This window comes from Raphanus sativus, chromosome 2, assembly GCF_000801105.2.
Source record: "Raphanus sativus cultivar WK10039 chromosome 2, ASM80110v3, whole genome shotgun sequence".
NCBI lineage: Eukaryota > Viridiplantae > Streptophyta > Magnoliopsida > Brassicales > Brassicaceae > Raphanus > Raphanus sativus.
In genome coordinates this window covers 35,649,858-35,670,153 of record NC_079512.1, presented here as the reverse complement: position 1 = coordinate 35,670,153, position 20,296 = coordinate 35,649,858, and the positions used below count along the sequence as shown (strand labels likewise).

Here is a 20,296-nt window from a genome sequence, read left to right as displayed (position 1 = left end):
ATCAATTTAGTACTAAACTCTAGGGTAGTAGTACTAGGTAGGAGTAGGTGGTTGTACTAGACATTTGTGTCACATGAAGTTTTTTTCTTTTTACTTTGTCTACAACATCAGTGATGAATGCAGTCTCCATGCACGTTACGTTACATCATCCTTTGTGTATTTCAGTATATCATGGTAGTAGATATAGAACCACTATAATATGCGAGCACTAAGCTTTCTTGTACTTTTTTAAGCAAACAATTTTTTGAACACATAGTTAAGCTGCAATAACCAGATAATTTTTGAACACAAACTGTCTTGAACAAAACCAAAAGGGTAGATTCAATCTTAAACCCATAACAAGATGATAGTTCAAAATAAAAGAAGAAGAGATAGAACAAAGGTAAGATCAGTTAAACTTTGCATTAGAGAAGTTCATCTCAGGATGCTGAGACATAAACTTCTTCATCATATCTTGCTTCTCAATCTCATCACTCGTTGGAAGCCCCATCTGCTTCTGCCTCTGATCAAACATCATCTTCTCAACGCTGCTGCGAGTCTCCGGGTCCAAATCAGACAGTTTGCTGCTCTCCGGTTCAACTTTCTGAGTGTCAATCTCAGGCTCACCCTTCACACAGTACTTCCACCACTGCATCTGGTCCTGCTTTGTCAATAGCACCGATATGATCTTCTGATCCTCGATGTTCCAGAAGCAGTCGTCAGGCTTGACAGCATTGAAGAACTCTCCATCGATGATGGGATCTTGTCCTCTGAGACCAACTTTCAAACGGTTCTTCTTGATCTCACAGGTGACAGAGCGTGAGTTAGTGCCGCTAGGGATTGGGATGGTGATTGTGACCTCCTGGAGGTTCTGTGTCCATGAGTACTTCTCAAAGTCAAGCCCGTTGCCTTTGTTAGGAACTGCACCAAACGGAAACAAGAAGTTAGTTTACGGTAAGAGAAAACAAAGTTCTCTGATCTATATCAACTCAAGAACTAGTTCTTATCAACACTTAAAAGATCTAATCTTTCTACAAAACCCTAGTTAATATAAGAGCATGATCAAACAAAACTCATCAATCAAGATCAAAGGGCTTACCAATGGGACCCGTTTTCTCTTCCTCCTTAGGTTTATCCACCTCCATGGGTTCCGTGGGCTTCAAGCTATCCTTCTTTGGCTTCTCCACCTCCATGGGCTCCACGCTCTCCTTCGTCAGCTTCTTCTCAATAGGCTTCACAGTCTCCTTCTTCTTCTTCTTCTCGACTTCACTCAACCTCTTCTTTGCGACCGTAACAGCAGTGGCGATCTCTTTCTCAGCCGAGTCTTTCAACAGAAAGTCGCTCTCCTTCCCGATAAAATCAATAACTTTCTCCAAAAACCCTAGAGGGTTTGAAGGATCAAGACTTGCGTTGAAAGGCACCGAGGGTCTCGTCTCCTCTTGCATATCAGAGATAATAGCCATTGGTTGTCGTTAAACTCTTAAGGGTTTTGATGATATATAGTCGGGAGATTGAATAATATCAAGAATGAAATTTGTAGTTGTTAATGAAACAGAGACTTGAGTATTTATAGGAAGTGATAAACGCAAAAAGGAAGTTTCGAGAAAAAGCCGAGCTTAAGTTTTCCAAAATTCATTAATTTCCTTTTTTATTAAATATATTTTCCTATTTATCATTCTGTTTAATAATATGGAAATCTGCAATTCCCTAAATATAAATTATAATTTATGACATTTTAATTGATTTTAGATTTTGAGATTTGTTTATGGCAAAAAGGAAAAAGATTTGTATATTATCCTATCTTTTTTAGAATTGATACTTAAATATTTGTGTGAAAAGCCTATTACTTGACAGAAAACAAGATTTGTTGTTATCTATTGCTATTGATGTCAAATTAAGATTGTTGAAATCTTACATGATGATAAATCTTAAAACAATTTACAGGAATTGAATAATATCATATTTTTACCTTATATTTGATTACTGTTAAAGTCGGTAGATTTTTAAGATTATAACGTGATAAGATCAAACACATTCATTCATTCAGTCAAGATACGTTTTAGATACAGACAAAGAAGAAGAGCGTGTAAACAAATCCATCATACAACTTTCGTTCTCGGAGAGAGAGAGAGAGAGAGAGAGAAAAAGAAGGAGAAAGCATGAATGATTAGGAAGATAGGTTTGGCATGAAAAGCCCAGAATCTGGACTGTGTTGCTCTTTCCAGATTTTACCGGTGACTCTAAGTTTAAGCTCTTTCCTATCTCCACCGGAGAAGAAGAGAGCCATGTTTCTCTGGATGATGAGACCGTCGTTGCTGTCTCTTACTTTCCTGTGGCTATCTCTGATGCTTCTCGGTGTTCCTTCCCATGTTAGCTTCCTCCCACTGCCTCCCACTTCCAAGCTGTAGCTGTAGCTCCGTGCCTCTTCCTCGTCCCCCATGAATCTCAGGAACGCCATGTACACCGGACCCATCCCGAGCTGGAACGCCTCAAAATGGAGGCAGAAGTATTGCCCAAAGCACTGAAACACCTGAGAACCCAAACAAACAAGATGAGATGTCCCAAAACATCCCAAGATAAAACATGTTTACTAAGAGACGAAGAGATATGCTCACGGTTAGCATCCAAGTAGCGTTCTCTACTTCACGCGGATTGGACTTGACATAACGGTGGTTAAAAGTGGAACCAGCGTGCATGTCGACTTTGTGATCATCCCTGAGATGGGACACAAGGAAAGGGATGTCTCCAACGACACCACACTCGGAGCCAGCGTAAGGACAACCGTAAGGTCTGAAGTTACAGAGAGACTCGTGCTTGAGTTTGCTGTAGTAAGGGAAAATCTCAGGGCATCCGAGGTTGTAAAACTTGCAAGGCAGCTCAAGAGACTCGGCAACTTTCTCGAGAGCTAAACATCTTATGTCTCCAAGCTCTTGTCTACAAGTGGGACACCGGTTATGCACTCTCACTTTACAGGTCGAGCATAACGTGTGTCCATTATGACACTGCAACAAGAAAAAAAAAGACAGACTTTTCAAATCTAAAGAAAGTTGCATAAACTCAAAATCGTATGATGAGATCATGAACACATCTAGACATCAGTTACCAGATCATACCCGCTAATATAGTATCATTCATTTCATCATGAATCAAAATTTTAGAGATAAGAAGATTGGGAAGAATGACCTGGTGAATAGGAGGATACATAGAACAGGTACAGACAGGGCACTCAAGGAGCTCGTAGACGCTAGTTGCGGTGGGACCGACGATATTGGTAACGACGGTGGGAGAAGCGGCGGCGGAGGAGTGGCTCTTGGTGGAAGAGAAGTGGAAAGTTCCTCCGTTGTGATGGACCTCATCGTTCTGACTGCTTCTCGTCGACGATTCCATACTATCCGTCTCCATTTCCCACCACAATTTGATTAAAAAAAGAAACAAATACAAAATCGCCTAAATTCAAAGAAAAAAAATTAGGTCAAAAAAATCCCCTTTATAGAAATCTCTCTTCCCGGAAATGAAAGTTCCTTTCTTTCAAACTCGATTAACAGGAGCAAAAGCGATATGAGAATGGATTCGATTAGACAAATCTGGAAAAGAGAGAAAAGGGAAAGAATGTTGAAAGACAAAAAAAAAAACTGATTTTTTTTCTTTCAGGGAAACCAAATCGGGTCCCTCTGTCTCTCCCTTCCTTCCTCTCTCTCGCTCTATCGTCACCGTGTCTGGGAAAGGCGGATGGATGCTTTTCTTCGTTGGCGATCTCTGAAATTGAGGGAGAAAAGAAAGAGAAATGGAATCTGAGCCGTTCAGATGCTGTGGCTCCTCTTTAATTCGAATTTGAATCCGACGGTTATCTTACAACCCCAACCAATTGGCTACAGCCTTTAGCAGTGTTGTCATTTTTATATCATATACCCAATGCGAACGTAACTGATGTCCGTTAATATCCGCTAACGCCGTCGAGAAAGACTAACCTTTTATAAAGTATTCTATCTATCATTAAAACAAATGGTTCTATGGTCTAGCGGTTAGGACATTGGACTCTGAATCCAGTAACCCGAGTTCAATTCTCGGTAGAACCTGTTTTTGTACCCCTTTTTTAGTTTACATGCAAACAAACTGAGTCGAAGAAACGGCAAACTTCATGTCGCAATTTATTTGTGTCCTTGGAAACGACTTCTACACTCACAAGTCACAACAAAGGTTTGGTTTTAAAAGCGCAAACAAAAAAGTCTAACGCGAGCTCTCAAAACAGAGTGGAAGAAGAAAAAAGTAGCATGAGGTTTGACAAGCTTCAGGTTCAGTAAGATGATGAGTATCCGAAGCTACCAGCCTTTCTCCCCATAAGTGAAAGCATCATCTCTCCCGCTGGATGCTCGGTTCCATCAGACCATCCGTACTTCTCAAGCAACTGATCCACAAAGTTACCCACCACGTAAGATATCCCCGACACCGACACAGCGATCATCGCGTATTTCAGAACGCTCTTCAGGTGGCTTCCTCTCGGGCTCCTCACGTGAGCTTTGGCTATAGCCAGCAAGACGATGCATAGCAGAGATGCCCCGAAGACTGATGCCACTTTGTAGTCTCTGTTGTGTGTTTTGCTGAATGAAAAGTAGTAGACAATGGGAGGGAGTAGTCCCGTGATAATGAAGGATATGATTGCGACTATTACGTGAAGCGTGAAGTTTTCTCTTCTTCCTAGGAGTCGCTTGTACCGACCTTCTTCTTGCAGGTTAGTCTGGTTATCCTCTGTTGTTGTTGTTGTTGTTGTTGTTATTATGGGTTCCTCCTCTCTAAGTTCTTGGAGCTGCAAAATAAGTTTCTCTGTAAGTTTCTTGAGATTGTTCATTATGCATGAAGATGAAGAAGTGATCACTCACATTATGAATAATGAGAATAAGCCCGCCAAACAAGTTCGCAAACCCCAATACCAAAATGTTCACTGCAACGACAATGATACATACATAAGTGTTTTGGGATTTTTGTGTTTCACAATGGAAGTGGAATGGTAAGGTTGAGGGGGTGTGTACTTACATGTTGAAGCACCAGAACCAGCGGCAGATGAGATAACACCGAGGCTTGTGATGGCTTCTATCAGACCTCCATATACCATGCTTTTCAATATCTCCAGTTTACGTCCTTCAACCACTGGTCCTGTAACAGCTGGTCTGACTAACGGTTCCGTTAGAGTCCCTTCTTCCAACGAACTCACTGGGAGTGGTGGAATATCAATTCCACGAATCGGTCCTCCTCCGTCACCTGAGTCCATCACACCTAGAGGGAAGCGGAAAGGTATTTAATGAGAAATGACTACAAAGTACGCTAACAAAGAAGACACAAGATTTTACCTGTTACTTTGGTAAGACCAAGATCTGGCTTTCTAGGTTCTGTTCCTTCAAACAGATGAGAGACGCCTTCTGTGTGAAATATAGTTTCTACTCTTACTCCATCGGGTCCACTAGTCACAATGTTTGATATGTTCACGTCACGAGCTGGTTGAATCGGGGAGAGACGTCCTTTGTCTGACGAGTGGTTCTCCTCTGCTGCGCTAGCATCATCCCTGTCGATCTTTAGCTGTGTTTGCTCCTCATCCGCTGAAGGAACCAGAAACTGCTGCCCGTTTTCAACAGTAGCTCTACTGTTGACACCTTTGCTTGTGTCTTTTGAGTTTGCAACTGCCATTGTATCAAGAAAAGAGTGGTGAAGTTTTAACAAGTCCAAAGGAGAGAGATAGAGAGAGGCAAAAGCTAAATAAGAGAAGAATGATTGGAATATCACGTTCTGTTTTTATTAACGTTGCTTCTCAAAAAATTCAACTACAAGACACGAAACATGGGTTCCACTTTTTAAGAGTGACTCAATTATATGTACCTTGAATCAGAGCGGTGTCAACAGGCTTATTGTCTTGAGAGACACTGATCTCTGACACATCTGCACCACAATGCATTGAAATAAATTGCTTAAGAACCAAGTGTAAAATTGGATTATATATTTTAATTAGAGATTTAGTCTTTCACACCTTCCTTCCTCCTTTATTTCAGGATCTATTTGTTTCATAAATAATTGAACTAAGAGAATGTCCCCCCTACCTTGAATCGAAGTAACTGCACCTTCCTGAACAAGGGCTGGGGCTTCTGATGGGATGTTTGCAGTAGAACCGGCCGTCTCTTCTCCTAAAACGCTTGGGTTATCACGTGGCAGACTAGTTTCCGGAATACTAGGCATTGTTCCACCTTGACAACACAAATTAAATAAACTTTAATCCTAATGCTAGTCTAGTACACCCCCTTCTGCATTATTGTGAAAAAAAAGTAGAGACATATAGCATTATTGCAATATTAATTCTACTAAACACAGAAGTAACCCCTTTTGAAGTACTAAAATAATAGAATGTCTTGGTCTTACACATTAAGTGATATGAGACTGGCAAAGGGACCAAACAATACCTTGCTGAACAGGTGGTTCTTTTTTCTTCGATCCAAACATTGAACCAAACCAGTTGGAATGGGCTGTAGCTTCCTCTCGAGGCTTTAGCTGAGTGTTTAACCTCTCGACACTTTCACTGGGAGCAAGCGGCTTTGAATCCACCCCTGCAATTTGGATTGGATATAATATTTCAGTTTTTTTTTTTAAGTACCAAATAAATTGTTAGAATTATAATGTACCTTTGGGTATGAATATGCTGAAGCAGGACAAGCACTTGTAGAAAAAGGATTCGCGTGTAACGTTGTCACCACCACCAACTGAAGATGGCTCATTGTCCTCGGAACGAAGAACAGGATCAACAGGGTCAGGCCCTCTCACGCGCTTTGGATCTTCGGGAACATGACTGATCTTACGTTTTCTTTTCTTGAGGACAACTCTTTTGGTGATGCAAGAATGGCAGTTTGGACAGAAGAGATCATGCGTCTCTTGGTTACCAAGCACTTTCTCCACATTATAATCTTCAACATCGTCAATGTCCACTTCCTCCTCCTCCTCTATCACATCACCAGTGCGTTGATCAACAGCAGCATCCACCTCTATAGGGACATCACCGTCTTGTACTTCTTCGATTTCACGTGATGGTCGTCCTTTGTTATCCTCAGAAGTTGAACCGTTTTCAGAGCCTGGCTCCTTTTGCTCTGCGTTCAAACGCTGAGCAGTTTGTGACTCATGAGCATCAGGTTCTGCCTCAGCTGACTCAGAGCCTAAGAAAAAAAAACAAAAACAGAATACATTATGGCATCTTGAACCAAGTAAGTCACTTTATCAACTATTTTTACTAAAAGTCAATCAATGTCAGAGGAAACAGCTAATCTTTAAAGAGAATTGCAGGTTGTTGGTCAAAAGAAGGCCCCTAAACAAAGGACTGACCTTTGGTCTCAAAACATAAGAAAGAATCATCTTCTTTGTAAGTCCAATCGCAGTGGCGACATTTCCAAATTCCTTCATTCACAAACAAATAATCATGACAAAAGGACTTCTCACCACTACCACCACCATAAACGTGACTTATAATCTAATTCTAAACATTGTCTTAAGTTTTGACCAAAAAAAAAAACATTGTCTTAAGCTGATAACTATAAGCCTATTTGATTCGAATCATTTTTCACAACAGAGAAGCAAAAGGGCCCAAAACTGATGCAAAGAAACGTTAAAATTCAAAAAAGGTTATCACAAAAAGTTAAACAGCTCAAAAAACATGAAGTCAACGGAAGGTTTTTTAGTCAACCAACCTTGTTCTCCGTCGAAGTAGACGTTGCCGTCGTGGTGCTCCTCGTGAAATCCGATGACCGTCTCTTTCTCCGGCGACTCCGGGACCTCCAAATCTTCTATTGCGATATGCTCTCCTTGGCCGTTGTTCCGGAGATCAGTGATCCCTTCGGAAAAGCTAGAAGAGGAGGAGCTAGTGTTAGTGGTGATGGTGCTTCCGTCAGCACTGTCGGGTCTCTTTCCGTGAGGAAACGACGACGTTTTCCTTTCCAGCTCGACAACTTGTTCGTCTTCTTCTTCAACTTCTTCAGCTTCTACTGGCTGGTGGAGCTTCTCTGTCCCGGTGGTGGGCTCATTGATTTCTGCGGCGGATCCCATCAAAAAGAGGCCAAAGTGGGAGACACGAATGGCCAAGGAGAGAGATGCTGAGATCTAGAGAATGTGATTGCTGGGGTCGTCTCTGTCTCTTCTTTTGCTCACTTCAACGTTATCGTTTGGATGTTGATTTCTTCTGTGGTATTATTATATGTAAAAGACTTACTAGTATTGATTGTGATTATTTATCACGATGATGATGATGATGAAGAAGTGTCTTGACTTCTTTTGCCGTTTATCACCACGGTTTCCACATGATTATTATACTCTTGTTAACTTATCTTGTCATTAACACTTTCCAATTCTGAGTGTATTAAATCACTATATTAAATGCGGACTAGTTGATATTTTTTTAGGAAAATCTGCTCTGTTTATGTTATAATTTTTTATAGGATTTTACAGAAATACAAGCAACACATTACTGATCACCCCGTATGTGTCAATCCACATTTTTTTACAGTTTTAACCCAAGCAAAACATTACTTATATTAGAAAAAGAAATTATCAGCTTAAGTTACCATTCAAACCATTAGTGGACTTTATATTATTACTGTTTATACCACGCGGTGAACCTGCGAACAATAATGTACTTTTATGTAAATAGTGAAAAAATTAGTTGAAGATTTTGTCTGCTTCTTTTAAGGGATTCTGATTGTGTCACGTGGATGACAGAAGATAGAGAGAGAGAGACTGCATTCATCGTTCATTTCACGATGTCCGCACCTCCCCACCTAACACCGATGCCTCTCTCTTTGATTTTTTTTACGGCGAAAAGACGCTTATCTAGATCAAACAGGTAGGTTTGGTAACAATAATAAATAGATAACCAAACACATAATAAGAAAGTCGCATCTACTCCAATGTGAACATTCTTTAGATAATTTGGCACGTAACGCGTTTGCTGACATATTAACATTTATCACATCTCTATTTTATTTAGATGTCTTTTTTTTGGTACGATTTTGTTCCCATTTTGTGAAATCTGTATCAACTATTAGTTCCAGAATAATTATTTAGGCTGTGTTTAAGAAAAAAAAAGGAATAATTATTTAGGCTACTGAAATAACGATAATTTCAAAAAAATCATTTTAACTACAATCGAATTATACAAGTTTTTCCAATAGTAGTCTCGTCTTTTAGTGTTGTTGACCGTGGCATTTATTAATGGATTGGTTGTGGTTGTGATCAATCACCATCGCCATTTAAAATAGTATATTTTCAGTATATCATCAGAATTATAACAAACAATGACGCAAAAAGATAGAAATGTTATCACAAAAAAGATGGAAACAAGAAGATATTGGAGCAAATCGCCTGATTCAGTAAGTCTTAACTACTATCAATTATACCCACCTAAAATAACCAAAAAACACACGTTATGAACGTGGTTGACAGCCATGCATTAGGAATGTAAATCGATTTTAAAAATAGTATTATTGATCTCGGTCGGTATGATGATGGACGAGTCATGGTTCATGCGAACTTGTCCTTTTGAGTTAACATGGATTCATCATATCCCTGTGTTTTGATTCCCGGCCAGATGTTTATAAAAATTAACAAATTAAATAGGTGTTTAGTTCGAAAATAAACTGTAGCGTATACCTCTTTTTAAAAGAAAACCAACCATTTAAAGTGACAATAAACAACAACAAAGCATCCAAGTCTTATGCTTACGATGTTTTCACAGAAGATTCACCGAACAACTAAAAGTACGATTCGAACGGTTTAGATTAATCTTGTTTATGTTTTAATGTGATTCTTCGAACCAGTGGGCGACTGTGTGAAAAGAGTTTTGTACGGCATGCTTTTTACACCACAATACGGGAACACACTTGGCCCTCCTTGTCTGCAAAGTGTGAGAATCCCATATTAAGATAATTGACCATGAGATAATTGACCATGAGAAGGTCCATAAGTGCATATAAAAACTCCTCTATTTCATATCATCCCACTACTTCTTTGTAATTTCTCCACCGATCTTTGTATTCATGCATCCTTCGTATAAATTGTTAAATCTAAACGTCTCTCAAAAAAAAAAAAAAATTGTTCTGACAAAAAGGTTATCTGTTGTCTCATTGAACACTGCCTGTCTACTTTATTTCTCCATAAAGATAAAGTTCTTTTACTTTGGAAAACATTCGAAACTATAAAAGGTAAGAAAAGGACAATGGAAGTGAAAGACCAAATAGTCTCAAACTCGCGGAGTTTCCGTAGTCTCATCATAAAACCCGCTTTTCTCAAGCCACTGGTTTACGAAGTACCCCATGAACGTAGAGAATCCCGACGCGGTCGTGGCCATCGACATGTACCTAAACAGAGTCTTGGCATACTCGCGCTTCTTCGATACGTAAGCTTTCGCAACAGAGAGCAAGACGATGCAGAGGAGAGACACTGCGTAAACAGCTAAAGTCTTGTACTCTTGCTTCTTTTCGATTCTTCTTCTGAACGAGAAGCCGTATACAAGAGGTGGGATCAGCCCGCACACGACAAAAGACGAGATTGCGATCAGTCTGTGAAACCACCATTTCTCTCTTCTTCCCAGAGCTTCCACATACCTATCTTCTTCTTCTTCGACGTCTGATTCTTTCTGATCATCAGTGTTGGTTCTTGTTTTTGTTTTCTCGTTTATTAACTCTTGGAGCTGCAAACAGAAACGGAGTCTTTTTAGGTTTTTAAATCCTCTGAAACTAATGTAACGTGACATACAAGAAAGGGTCACTTACGCTGTGAACAATCAGAAGAAGACCGCTCGACAAATTAGCAACTCCCAAGGCCAAAACATTCACTGCAATAAAATAAAAAAGTCATTGAAAAATGTTCTATGCGTTAGTTAAAAGTGTCTATGGCTTCTCGAGGAGATGTGGATCATCACTTACGAGTTGAAGCACCAGACGCAGCTGCGGATGTTACGGTGCAAAGACTTGTGATGGATTGTGTCAGACCTCCATACACTATACTTTTCAAGATTTCAAGTTTATTACCTCCTTTGCCAGGTTCAACACTCTTTGTAGTCTCTGGCTGAGTAGCTGGTTCTGCTTGGGTTTTAGCTGGTGTCTCTTTCTCTACATTTTCATGAGTTTCCTTATTGGCAATATGCATAGATGGTTGCTCCTGTGGTGGAGGAGGATCTACCGGAACTGGGTGAACTTTTTGGTTGTCTAACATAATCAAAGAATCTTTATTAAAAAAACAAGCTTCATTAGTATTCATCTCATAATCATAATTCAAAACAAACCTGTCTTTTTGTCAGAATCTTGGTCATATTCTGCAGCTTGAGTTTTCTTAATATTTTCTTCACTAGTAGTATCAGTAGACTGTGAATCAGCCTCTTTGTCGCCTGGTATTGTTAAAGACACAAAACAAAAAATCGTCAAAATCTTGAACTGATGTATACAAAAGACTCGAGGATAAACAGTAATTTACCTTTCTTCTTGTGATATATGGGACTGTAACGGGACCTTATTGCCATAACGACGAGAAACAATACCGCAAACGCTGGAAGCAACCAAAGTATGGAAGCTGAAGGCAGCGGCAATGAAGAGACAGAAGGAAGTTCCAATTGCAATGGAATGAAAGACGGTGATTGCTGTGGAGAGGTGGAACTGGAAAGGACAGAGAGAGCGATCATAATACATAGGAACAACCAAGCAAAAACATCCAGGTACCACTTGGGAAAACTCGGTCTGTCTTTCTCAGTCTTGACATCAATGCTCGGTTCCTCATCATCGGTGCCAAGATCATTGATAGTAGTTGACTTTGAAGAATAAACCCATATGATCTTGCCTGAAGTTGCCAATAAAACCTACGTCAATCACAACTGTTCACAAACGTCAAGACACCAAAAGAAAGGGTACCTTTGTCTTTGATGTGGCCATAAACAGAATGGAACAGCTGCTGAAGATGAACAGGGAACCATGACGAAACCTTTGTCTTCTTATCTTGGGATCTTGAACCATTATTAGTGTCAGTAGCCTCATTTGCGTTGTCAGTTTTTTTGGCGGGTTGGAGATCTGATTTCTTCACGAGCTTGACTGTTTTGGTGATATCTTCACCGCAGCAGGGGCAGTAAAAGTAATACTCGTGCTGGTTCTTGATTACAGTCTCCACATCATCATCGTCAAACGAATCACGTTCAGTTTGTGAATCTTTTGCTCGAACTACATGTTCAGTTTCAGGTGAATGGTTCTTGTCTACAGATCCTGAACCAGTCACATGTGACTCGAATCCTATGGGAACCAAACTGGAGTCTAGCATTCATAAAAGAAAATAAAAAGAAAAAAGTGAATAAAAGTAAAATCTTCATTTGGTGACATATTCGTTTTACTTTTTTTTGTTCAAGATCAATTTATTAGATGAACTGTGCAAGAAAATTCTCAAACCTTGTTTGTAGCTGAGGTCAACGCTATCTTCTTCATCCTCGCTGCAGTCGCGCGGTGAGTCCGAGGGTATTTTGGTAAATTCATCGGTATAGACACCATCGCCACATGCATCGTCAACGGTGGAGCTTGGAGAGGGAGTCTGATTCGTTGCGGTGGATTCCATTGGAGATGCACAAAGGTGACATTCAGAACCATGTTCATTACTGTTTTATCGTTAGTTTCGTTGTCTGAATATTTTATTCCACGATGTCCACGTTCTTTATTTTATTTCTAACTAACATGACTTACCCATAATAAAAAAAACATGACTATTATATTATTATGCCTTTGTTTAATTTACCAAAATGACATAAAAATGAAATAGACTATTCTTGATAAAGAATGTGTTTTGTTAAATATATGAAAATTGAAAAACGAAACTGATTATTATTATTATTGATAAGATTCGAACGTTTTTGCTTACAGAGAAACAAAACAAGTTCGTTTACAAACAAACAAAAACATTAAGAAAGACCTGGGACACAAGGCAGTTAAAGAACAAACTCTTACATAAAACATCTTCTGGGATCTGTAAATCATCTTTCAAGGTAACCAGCGGCAAGCTTATGGAAGTCATACGTTGCAAACACACCTACAGCGTATTGACTTGCAATGTAAGAAAGAGAAGACCCACAAATGGTTATACCAGTGTATACAGCCACGGTCGTGAGTTTATCCATGCCAAAGGCGTAAGCTTTGGAAAACGAGAGAGAGATGACGCAGGCCAGAGATGCGGCAATGAAAATCGCAGCTTCTTGGTAACATCCCCTGTCTGTTATTTTGAAAGAGAAGCCGTAGAAGAGGGGAGGGATCACGGCGAAGAAGATGAAAGATACCAAAACAACGAAGCAATGGAGTATGACTCTGTGTCTTTCTCCTAGTCGTTCCTTGTATGGATCTATGGTTTCTTGCGGCATATCATCATCGTTCAACCTTTGATATCGTGGTCGTTTAAAGAGTCCATGTAGCTGTCAAAAAGACATTACTCTTTCTGTAAGTGTGAATGTTTATACACATGAGAAAACAGAGTAGGTGCTCTGTTTTCTCCATAACGTATGAAAGTTTTGGTAGACAATAAGAGAAGAAACTAAAATGACTTACGTTGTGAATGATTATAAAAAAGCCAGTGAATAAATTGGCTAGACCCAAAGACAAAACGTTCACTGCAAGCAAAGACAGTATGAGATATATGAAAAACTCCCATGTTCCTGTTTGGTTTGTGTGTTCATAAGTGTTCATGTGTACTTACGAGTCGAAGTTCCGGTTGCAGCAGCGGAGGATACAACACCAAAGCTTGTGATGGACTCGATTAGACCTCCGTATACAATACTCTTCAAGATGTCTAGCTTTATTGGTAAGATCTTTGTTGAGGAAGCCGAATCCTTGGGGGTATCATGACCCTCTTTGTTGGAAGGAGCTTCCTTTGGATTTTCTAAAATAGTCAATAAAATAGTCAGCATTTTAGCACAGAATCAGATGAACTGAGGCAAACGTGATAATACTTTCTTTTCATCTTTATTTCAATCAGCCAGACAAAGGCATGTGTAAGGACCTTTACCTTGATCTGTACCATTATCAAGTTCGGGACGATCTGTAGCAGCAACTTTCTCTTGTGGACCATTCTCTGAGCCCTCTGCAAGGTACATTGATGGCTTTGGCAAAAATCTTTGGTAAAGTTAGGTGACAAAGAGCAAATGAAAGATAGAGGAATCACCTATCATGGAACGCCAGAGCACAGCCAGAATAGCTAGGAACAACAATAAGATTATGGAAATGTAATTGTTACTCAAGAAATTTGTGAGCCAGGAAAAGGACACGCCTCCTCCTGGATTTGACTGAACACCAGTATTTATTGAGTTTCCAGGCTTAATTGGAGGCGGTGTTGGTGATGTTGTTGATGATGGTGGTGTTGGTGGTGATGGCCGAGGAGCCAGGGTCAACAAAATAATGACTGATAGCAATAGCAGAACCAAAAACACTAGTAACCGATGAGTGGGAGTGAGCCTTGGCAAATGATTTGGCAATTTATCTCGTATCTTTTCTAGCAGTGTAGTCAAAGTATTGTCCGTTTTTGGATCAGATGGGACTATTCATAGAGATCAAGAATCAGTCACTCAAAAAATTTGAGAAATCGAATTGTCTCCATTGTGAAGCAATATGTACACACAAACATACCTTTTAGAGGAAGAAGATTAGGCTGGTTGGGTTCGACTGGCCCTACATATCAAGAAACAATACTTGAGCACCATCATCATCCAACGCATTTGTATTTAATGTGTGTGTATATATATATGCATACCTTTAGGAGAGACAGGAGGTATAGGCTGGTTGGGTATGACTGGCCCTACATATCAAGAAACAATACTTGAGCACCATCATCATCTAACACATTTGTATTTAACGTGTGTGTATATATATGCATACCTTTAGGAGATACAGGAGGTATAGGCTTGGTTTTGATCAGTTTTTTGACTGGCTCTACAAATTATTAAGAAAGAACACTTGAGCACCATCATCATCCAACATTAATATTATATATTTAATATGTGTGTGTATATATATATACATACTTTCAGGAGGAGGAAGAGGTTCAGGCTGGGTGGGTGTGACTGGCTCTACAAATTATCAAGAAACAGTATTTGAGCATCATCATTCATCATCTTTTTTTTTTTGAATGAATGTTAAATTTATTCGACATCATTCATTATCATTATCATCATTCAACATATATGTTTAATGTGTGTATATTTATGCATACCTGGGGCGTTGTTACACAACCATCGAAGGTAAATGAAAGGGTACTTGAAGGAGAGAACAATGGCGAATACGAATCTCTCGTTGCTGTAAGGTAAAGTCTCTTGTCCCTTTTCAAAGAGTTTAGCAGTTCCGGTGATGTTGTGAGTGCAGTTTGGACAGTATAGACCATGAGTCTTTTGTATCTCCTTCAGTACATCTTCAGGACCTTTCTTGTCTTCTACACTGCTCCGACTTCCCTTTTTGTCTTTCTCCAAATGTTCATCTTCTCCATTTTTACCCACGTCATATCCATTTTCAGATCTATCATCGTCACTGCTCGTTTCTTCTGTTGTATCGGTTCCTACGGCATATTTTAACAAAGTTGGACTGAAGAAAATACTAAATTTGACGTTCTTAATTCCGCTTATATATATATAATTTATAGTTTTCTTGTTTCTTCAGGTGTACACAGCACTTATTGTCTACCCGATAAAGGTGTACAGTAATATCCACTATTCTCTCTAACACCCAAAACTATCAGTTTTAAAAATACAAAATCCACGTGAAAATAGTTCAATACATCATCCAACTTATTTGGTTTGATATACAAAAGCAATCAACATAGTACATACGTATATACGCTTAAATGAGGAATTAAATGAAACTCTCCCTCCAAACCAGATTACAGTGTGATGTAACTCTGAAAAATACTACTCCTTAAATATTAAATATACTACCGTCCATGCAAATGCGATATCAACATTGGGCAAGCTTAGTTACCGATGCATGATATGCATTCTATACATGCATGGTTTACTATCGACATTAGATATTAATTTCAAATAAACTTTTTTGTTTTTTAAAAGTTGAGAAACAATTTTTTCTATAATGTTTTCTAGCAACAATAATGGCGGCCCAAAAAATCAAATTTGTAATAAATATATAAAGAATATATGTGTATATATGCATATGAAACTTTTAAACAAATTGTTAAACAAGTTAATATACGAATTCAAAATGTTTTAAAACTAAAAACTTGATCCCATACCGCACTTAGTTTCTTTGTTATCTTCTGTCACTTTCGGGAGAGAAACATGGGTTTGGCTCGTTAATTCATCCGCCGAGTGATCAAAATTTTCGTCTCCTGCCGGATTCGAACTCTGAAAATCACCCTCTGGCTCTTGGGAATGGGTATCGGTTGGGTCCATTCGAAGCCGGTGGTGAGTTGATGATGGTAAAGCAGGATAACCAGGGGACACTTATTTATATGCTCACGAGTTGCTTCCTATGTCATATTCTTATTTATTTATATTATATTTTGATGTATTATATTTCTATCATGTGATTTTTCATAGTCGTAGTCTTTTAATTTATCGTGAGGTCAAACAAAGACCCACAAATTGGAAAAATAAATAATGACCGAGGTTTAGTCTTAAAAATAATGATCCAGAATGTATACTTTGTAGGTAATTAATGATATGATTATACTTCATTCACACGAACATTAACATTGCAGAATATATATATATTATAGTTTTTTTCTTTCAAAATTTAAAGCATCGAAATATCTACAGTATATACACATTACATTTTATATATCAGAAAATGATTTCTTTTCATTAAAAAGTTTACAATTATGAAAAGTTTCTTTTTTACATGTTTTGTAAAGATACTTACAAATTTATAATAGCATTGAACAACAACAAAATCCGCGCGAGGATATCAGTATCCTAGTTTTTCTTTTTTAAAACTGTTTACGCTCTATAGTCTTTACTTGTACGTAGACTGAATAGATCATTGATCATGCATGTAAAGAAGGATAACAAACTAGCTGATCGAGTACATGAAGCGTCTATGCTTTACATTTTGGAGCTTGAGAGTTCAATTTGTACAGTGAAATGGAGGGTGAGGTTTACCGGAAAAAAATGCATGGTGTGACACACAGGTCACAGAACAAGTAATTTCTCTTCTTTGATACGGATCGAATGATTTGGTCAAGATGTAGTTTCAGCTGAGAACAAGATAGTAGAACTGAAGAAGTATTCCCTAATATTCGTATGGTTTTTAAACCACAAACTATAAGAATATTCAAGAAGCTTGCTACACCCGCAATGCTCATACTAGAAGTAAAATTTTCTCTCTTGTAACACTTTTATGTTTTTCTAGGTTAGTTGTTGTCGTTGACTTGTTCGACATTTAATAGTAGTGTATTCTAAGGAGGAAGGTCTTTTTGTTTATTATCCCTAATACTAATTGCCATATACCTTAATATCAATTGACCCTAATATTAGTTGGCCTAAAACTGTAAGAAATTACCATATTGAATTTTTTCATGGTTTATTTTTTTTAAAAAAATTATTGACTTGGAATATTGTTTAGTACTAGATATTTGAGTTGACTAGTAATAAAAATTACGAAATTTAGTGATCATCATAATGATAAGAAAATTACATTTGAAATTTGAGTGTTTGATTTTTGTTGAGATCAAATTGACATTGACTGTGATTGGTAGTTGCTGTGGGGGTTTCTACAGCTCCATTCATTTCTAAAGCATCAAACTCAGAGTAATTAAGTTTTAATTTATTTTTTAGAACCACAACTCTTAAAATAACCTACAACTGTATAAATATTCTGCAGAGCCAAATATTTAAAATAATTTTTTAGTACTTTCCATAAAATTCTACAGTAATAAAATCTAAAACTATAGTAAAAAGTCTACATATTTTTTTATACAGCAATAATTTTAAAGTTACAGCCATTACCAATCAGATCACTAAACGAATAATAATCTTTTACTAACCGCAATTTTATCAAAAAGCCTCAAAACTTGTTTTCGTGTTTTTTTGCAATACATAAATACGGAACGAAACTAAATTAGGACCTGTTAAGCATTCATTTAGACACTTCAAAAATATTGACGAGGTCTTTCTTTATTTGACCGCAGGTCACGGTGTCTGCATATGCAAATGCTTTAATATTAGTACAAGACGTGATTAAATACTCCATCGGGTCTCTTATATTATCGTTTTTTGTTTGTCTATCAAAGTAGTATGTTTTGACCCTGCATCACCGACTTGGCAGACCGGTCGTTGTCGTTTTCTAGCTTTGCCAATTTTTTACTTCCGGAAGCTCCTTTGTGCCTTGTGATTCTGCAATCTCCCAAAGTAGAAAACGGAAGAAAAAATGAAACTAATTTGAGAATACAAAAAAAAAACTATTTAACATAAGGTACGGTTTTATAGATAACTGTATGTACTATTAGGAATGTCCAAATAAGAAGTGAAAATGATTCGATTTATATGTAAAGATATCAGTCTTTCATTTCAATATCAATTTGTATTGAGTTGGACGAAGCACAGAATTTCTCAGATACATAACTATGTCAGTCGATACTATAACCGATCTAAACGAATTAGGAGTTGGGTCAAATGCACATGGTTCAACTTGCATTCAACTTGGTTCAACTTGCATTCGGATCATGGATATCCTAGTTGAGACACTCTAGAAATAATCACCACATGCACATGGTTCAACTTGCATTCGGCTTTTGAATAATAAAGCCCACATTGTATAAAATAGTGGAAAATTATTAAGATGTTAGGCGGATAAAATCAGATTGAAAACTGATTAATTGCTTTATTTGCCGATTACATGGCCGTCCGATTAACTAAGACGATTTGGCATTATTTGCAGGAGGATCAATCTTTTCTTTTTGGCATCGCCGCATTTTTGAACATGGCTTTATAGTTTATACACAAGATATGAAATATCACCACTCACTAGCAATAAATACTGAATAAGAAATCCATAGTTCATCACATGTACAATTTAGTCTCTTCCGTTAGTTGTTGGGTCAAATGAATGGAATGAACACACACAAAAAGAATGAAATGATAACTGAGCCTTAAGTTAAGAAAGGTTTAGGCCTATTAGATCGTATTCAGGAAACGAGAAGGATTAGCTGCCACGATCAACAGATATACCTCAAAATGATTGCGGTAGTTGTACTACGACCGGTGTAATTCAAACAAGATAGTACTGTAATTTCTCCGCTTAGCTAATTAATATAGATACACTGTGTCGGTCCGATCTACGCTTGACATATAATGTATTTTATTGTTTTGATTTTTTTTTGTTATTTGTTAGGTGGATTTCTCATCTAATGTACTGTTTAACTAGGTGTTTTCCTGCACCATGTGCAGTAAAAGAATTTTAAAATATTTTTTAAAAGATAAATATAAATAATATTTATTTTTATTAATATTATAAATTTTCTTTTTTCTTATCAATATTTTAATATAAATTTGATTTAACTGAACATTAAAATTAAAATAAAACTAATTTGTTTATTTTGAATTATATTTAAGAATGTGCATGTATATATTTAAAATTATAATATTAGGTAGATTTTTCTATCTATTTATTTTAATTAAATATATTAAATAAATATGTAAAATTTCAGAATTGTCAAAAATTAAAATTAAACAATATTTATAAAATCTGTAAATATATATAAGAAACTAATGATTTTACGATTTAATTTGATTTTATGATTTAATTTTATAATTTTCTAAAAATATGTATATATTTTGAAATATTTTTAATTTAAATGATATTTCAAAATTTGAAATGCCATAACTGAATATATTTATTTTAATGATGATTTATGCGTTATTGCCATATTTTTAAAAAGTCCAAAAATATAAATCGATAATAAATATAATATATGAGTTATTACCATATTTTAAAATTTTTATCAAAAATATAAATTAACATTATATATAATTGTTCATGTCATATTAATCTATAAGACATGTCATCAATTTTAGTAGCTATGTCACAATTATTAATCTAGGTGTTTTCATGCACCATGTGTACTGATGAATTTTTTAAAAGTTAAATTTTATATTTTAAAATGTAATTTATTAATATTATATATTTTATTATTTTGACTAATAATTAATACAAATATCATTAATTAAGCATAAAATTAAGAGAAGATATTTTTTTATTTTAAATTATATTTAAGAATATATATGTATATATATAAAGTTAAAATCTTAGATAAAAAAAATTATTTATTTCATTTGGTCAAA

At 37.0% G+C, this 20,296-nt stretch overlaps 5 protein-coding genes and 1 non-coding gene across 7 annotated transcripts; 1 reads left to right on the top strand and 5 right to left on the bottom strand.

Moving 5' to 3' along the window:
• Nucleotides 1-297: 297 nt before the first annotated feature.
• Nucleotides 298-1,528, bottom strand: LOC108841938 (protein BOBBER 2-like). Its single transcript, XM_018614727.2, has 2 exons — nt 1,079-1,528; nt 298-900 (listed from the first exon to the last, which is right to left on the bottom strand). The coding sequence occupies exons 1-2, from the start codon at nt 1,440-1,442 to the stop codon at nt 389-391; spliced, it is 876 nt and encodes a 291-aa protein (XP_018470229.2). The 5' UTR covers nt 1,443-1,528; the 3' UTR covers nt 298-388.
• Nucleotides 1,529-1,999: 471 nt separating this feature from the next.
• LOC130508149 (E3 ubiquitin-protein ligase SINAT4) lies at nt 2,000-3,808 on the bottom strand. Its single transcript, XM_057003406.1, has 3 exons — nt 3,163-3,808; nt 2,595-2,981; nt 2,000-2,509 (listed from the first exon to the last, which is right to left on the bottom strand). The coding sequence occupies exons 1-3, from the start codon at nt 3,379-3,381 to the stop codon at nt 2,147-2,149; spliced, it is 969 nt and encodes a 322-aa protein (XP_056859386.1). The 5' UTR covers nt 3,382-3,808; the 3' UTR covers nt 2,000-2,146.
• A 175-nt stretch (nt 3,809-3,983) lies between these two features.
• Nucleotides 3,984-4,055, top strand: TRNAQ-CUG (transfer RNA glutamine (anticodon CUG)). The gene has a single exon. It is a non-coding gene; the product is annotated as a tRNA-Gln (tRNA).
• Nucleotides 4,056-4,093: 38 nt separating this feature from the next.
• LOC130508148 (membrane protein of ER body-like protein) lies at nt 4,094-8,260 on the bottom strand. 2 transcript variants are annotated; one of them, XM_057003404.1, is made up of 10 exons: nt 7,695-8,260; nt 7,333-7,404; nt 6,642-7,166; nt 6,423-6,566; nt 6,066-6,209; nt 5,848-5,907; nt 5,325-5,651; nt 5,011-5,250; nt 4,857-4,918; nt 4,094-4,783 (listed from the first exon to the last, which is right to left on the bottom strand). In XM_057003404.1, exons 1-10 carry the CDS (start codon nt 8,047-8,049, stop codon nt 4,274-4,276), a joined length of 2,439 nt encoding a protein of 812 aa, XP_056859384.1. In that variant the 5' UTR covers nt 8,050-8,260; the 3' UTR covers nt 4,094-4,273. The 2 variants fall into 2 exon arrangements, with proteins under 2 accessions (XP_056859384.1, XP_056859385.1); XM_057003405.1 differs by lacking the exon at nt 7,333-7,404 and having other exon boundaries at nt 7,695-8,257.
• A 1,861-nt stretch (nt 8,261-10,121) lies between these two features.
• Nucleotides 10,122-12,616, bottom strand: LOC108829723 (membrane protein of ER body 1). Its single transcript, XM_018603327.2, has 7 exons — nt 12,426-12,616; nt 11,901-12,293; nt 11,470-11,829; nt 11,282-11,383; nt 10,923-11,204; nt 10,770-10,831; nt 10,122-10,687 (listed from the first exon to the last, which is right to left on the bottom strand). Exons 1-7 carry the CDS (start codon nt 12,586-12,588, stop codon nt 10,238-10,240), a joined length of 1,812 nt encoding a protein of 603 aa, XP_018458829.2. The 5' UTR covers nt 12,589-12,616; the 3' UTR covers nt 10,122-10,237.
• A 265-nt stretch (nt 12,617-12,881) lies between these two features.
• LOC130502688 (membrane protein of ER body 1-like) lies at nt 12,882-14,712 on the bottom strand. The gene is made up of 6 exons (XM_056997475.1): nt 14,640-14,712; nt 14,179-14,550; nt 14,023-14,097; nt 13,714-13,896; nt 13,566-13,627; nt 12,882-13,432 (listed from the first exon to the last, which is right to left on the bottom strand). The coding sequence occupies exons 2-6, from the start codon at nt 14,183-14,185 to the stop codon at nt 13,001-13,003; spliced, it is 759 nt and encodes a 252-aa protein (XP_056853455.1). The 5' UTR covers nt 14,186-14,550; nt 14,640-14,712; the 3' UTR covers nt 12,882-13,000.
• Nucleotides 14,713-20,296: the final 5,584 nt, after the last annotated feature.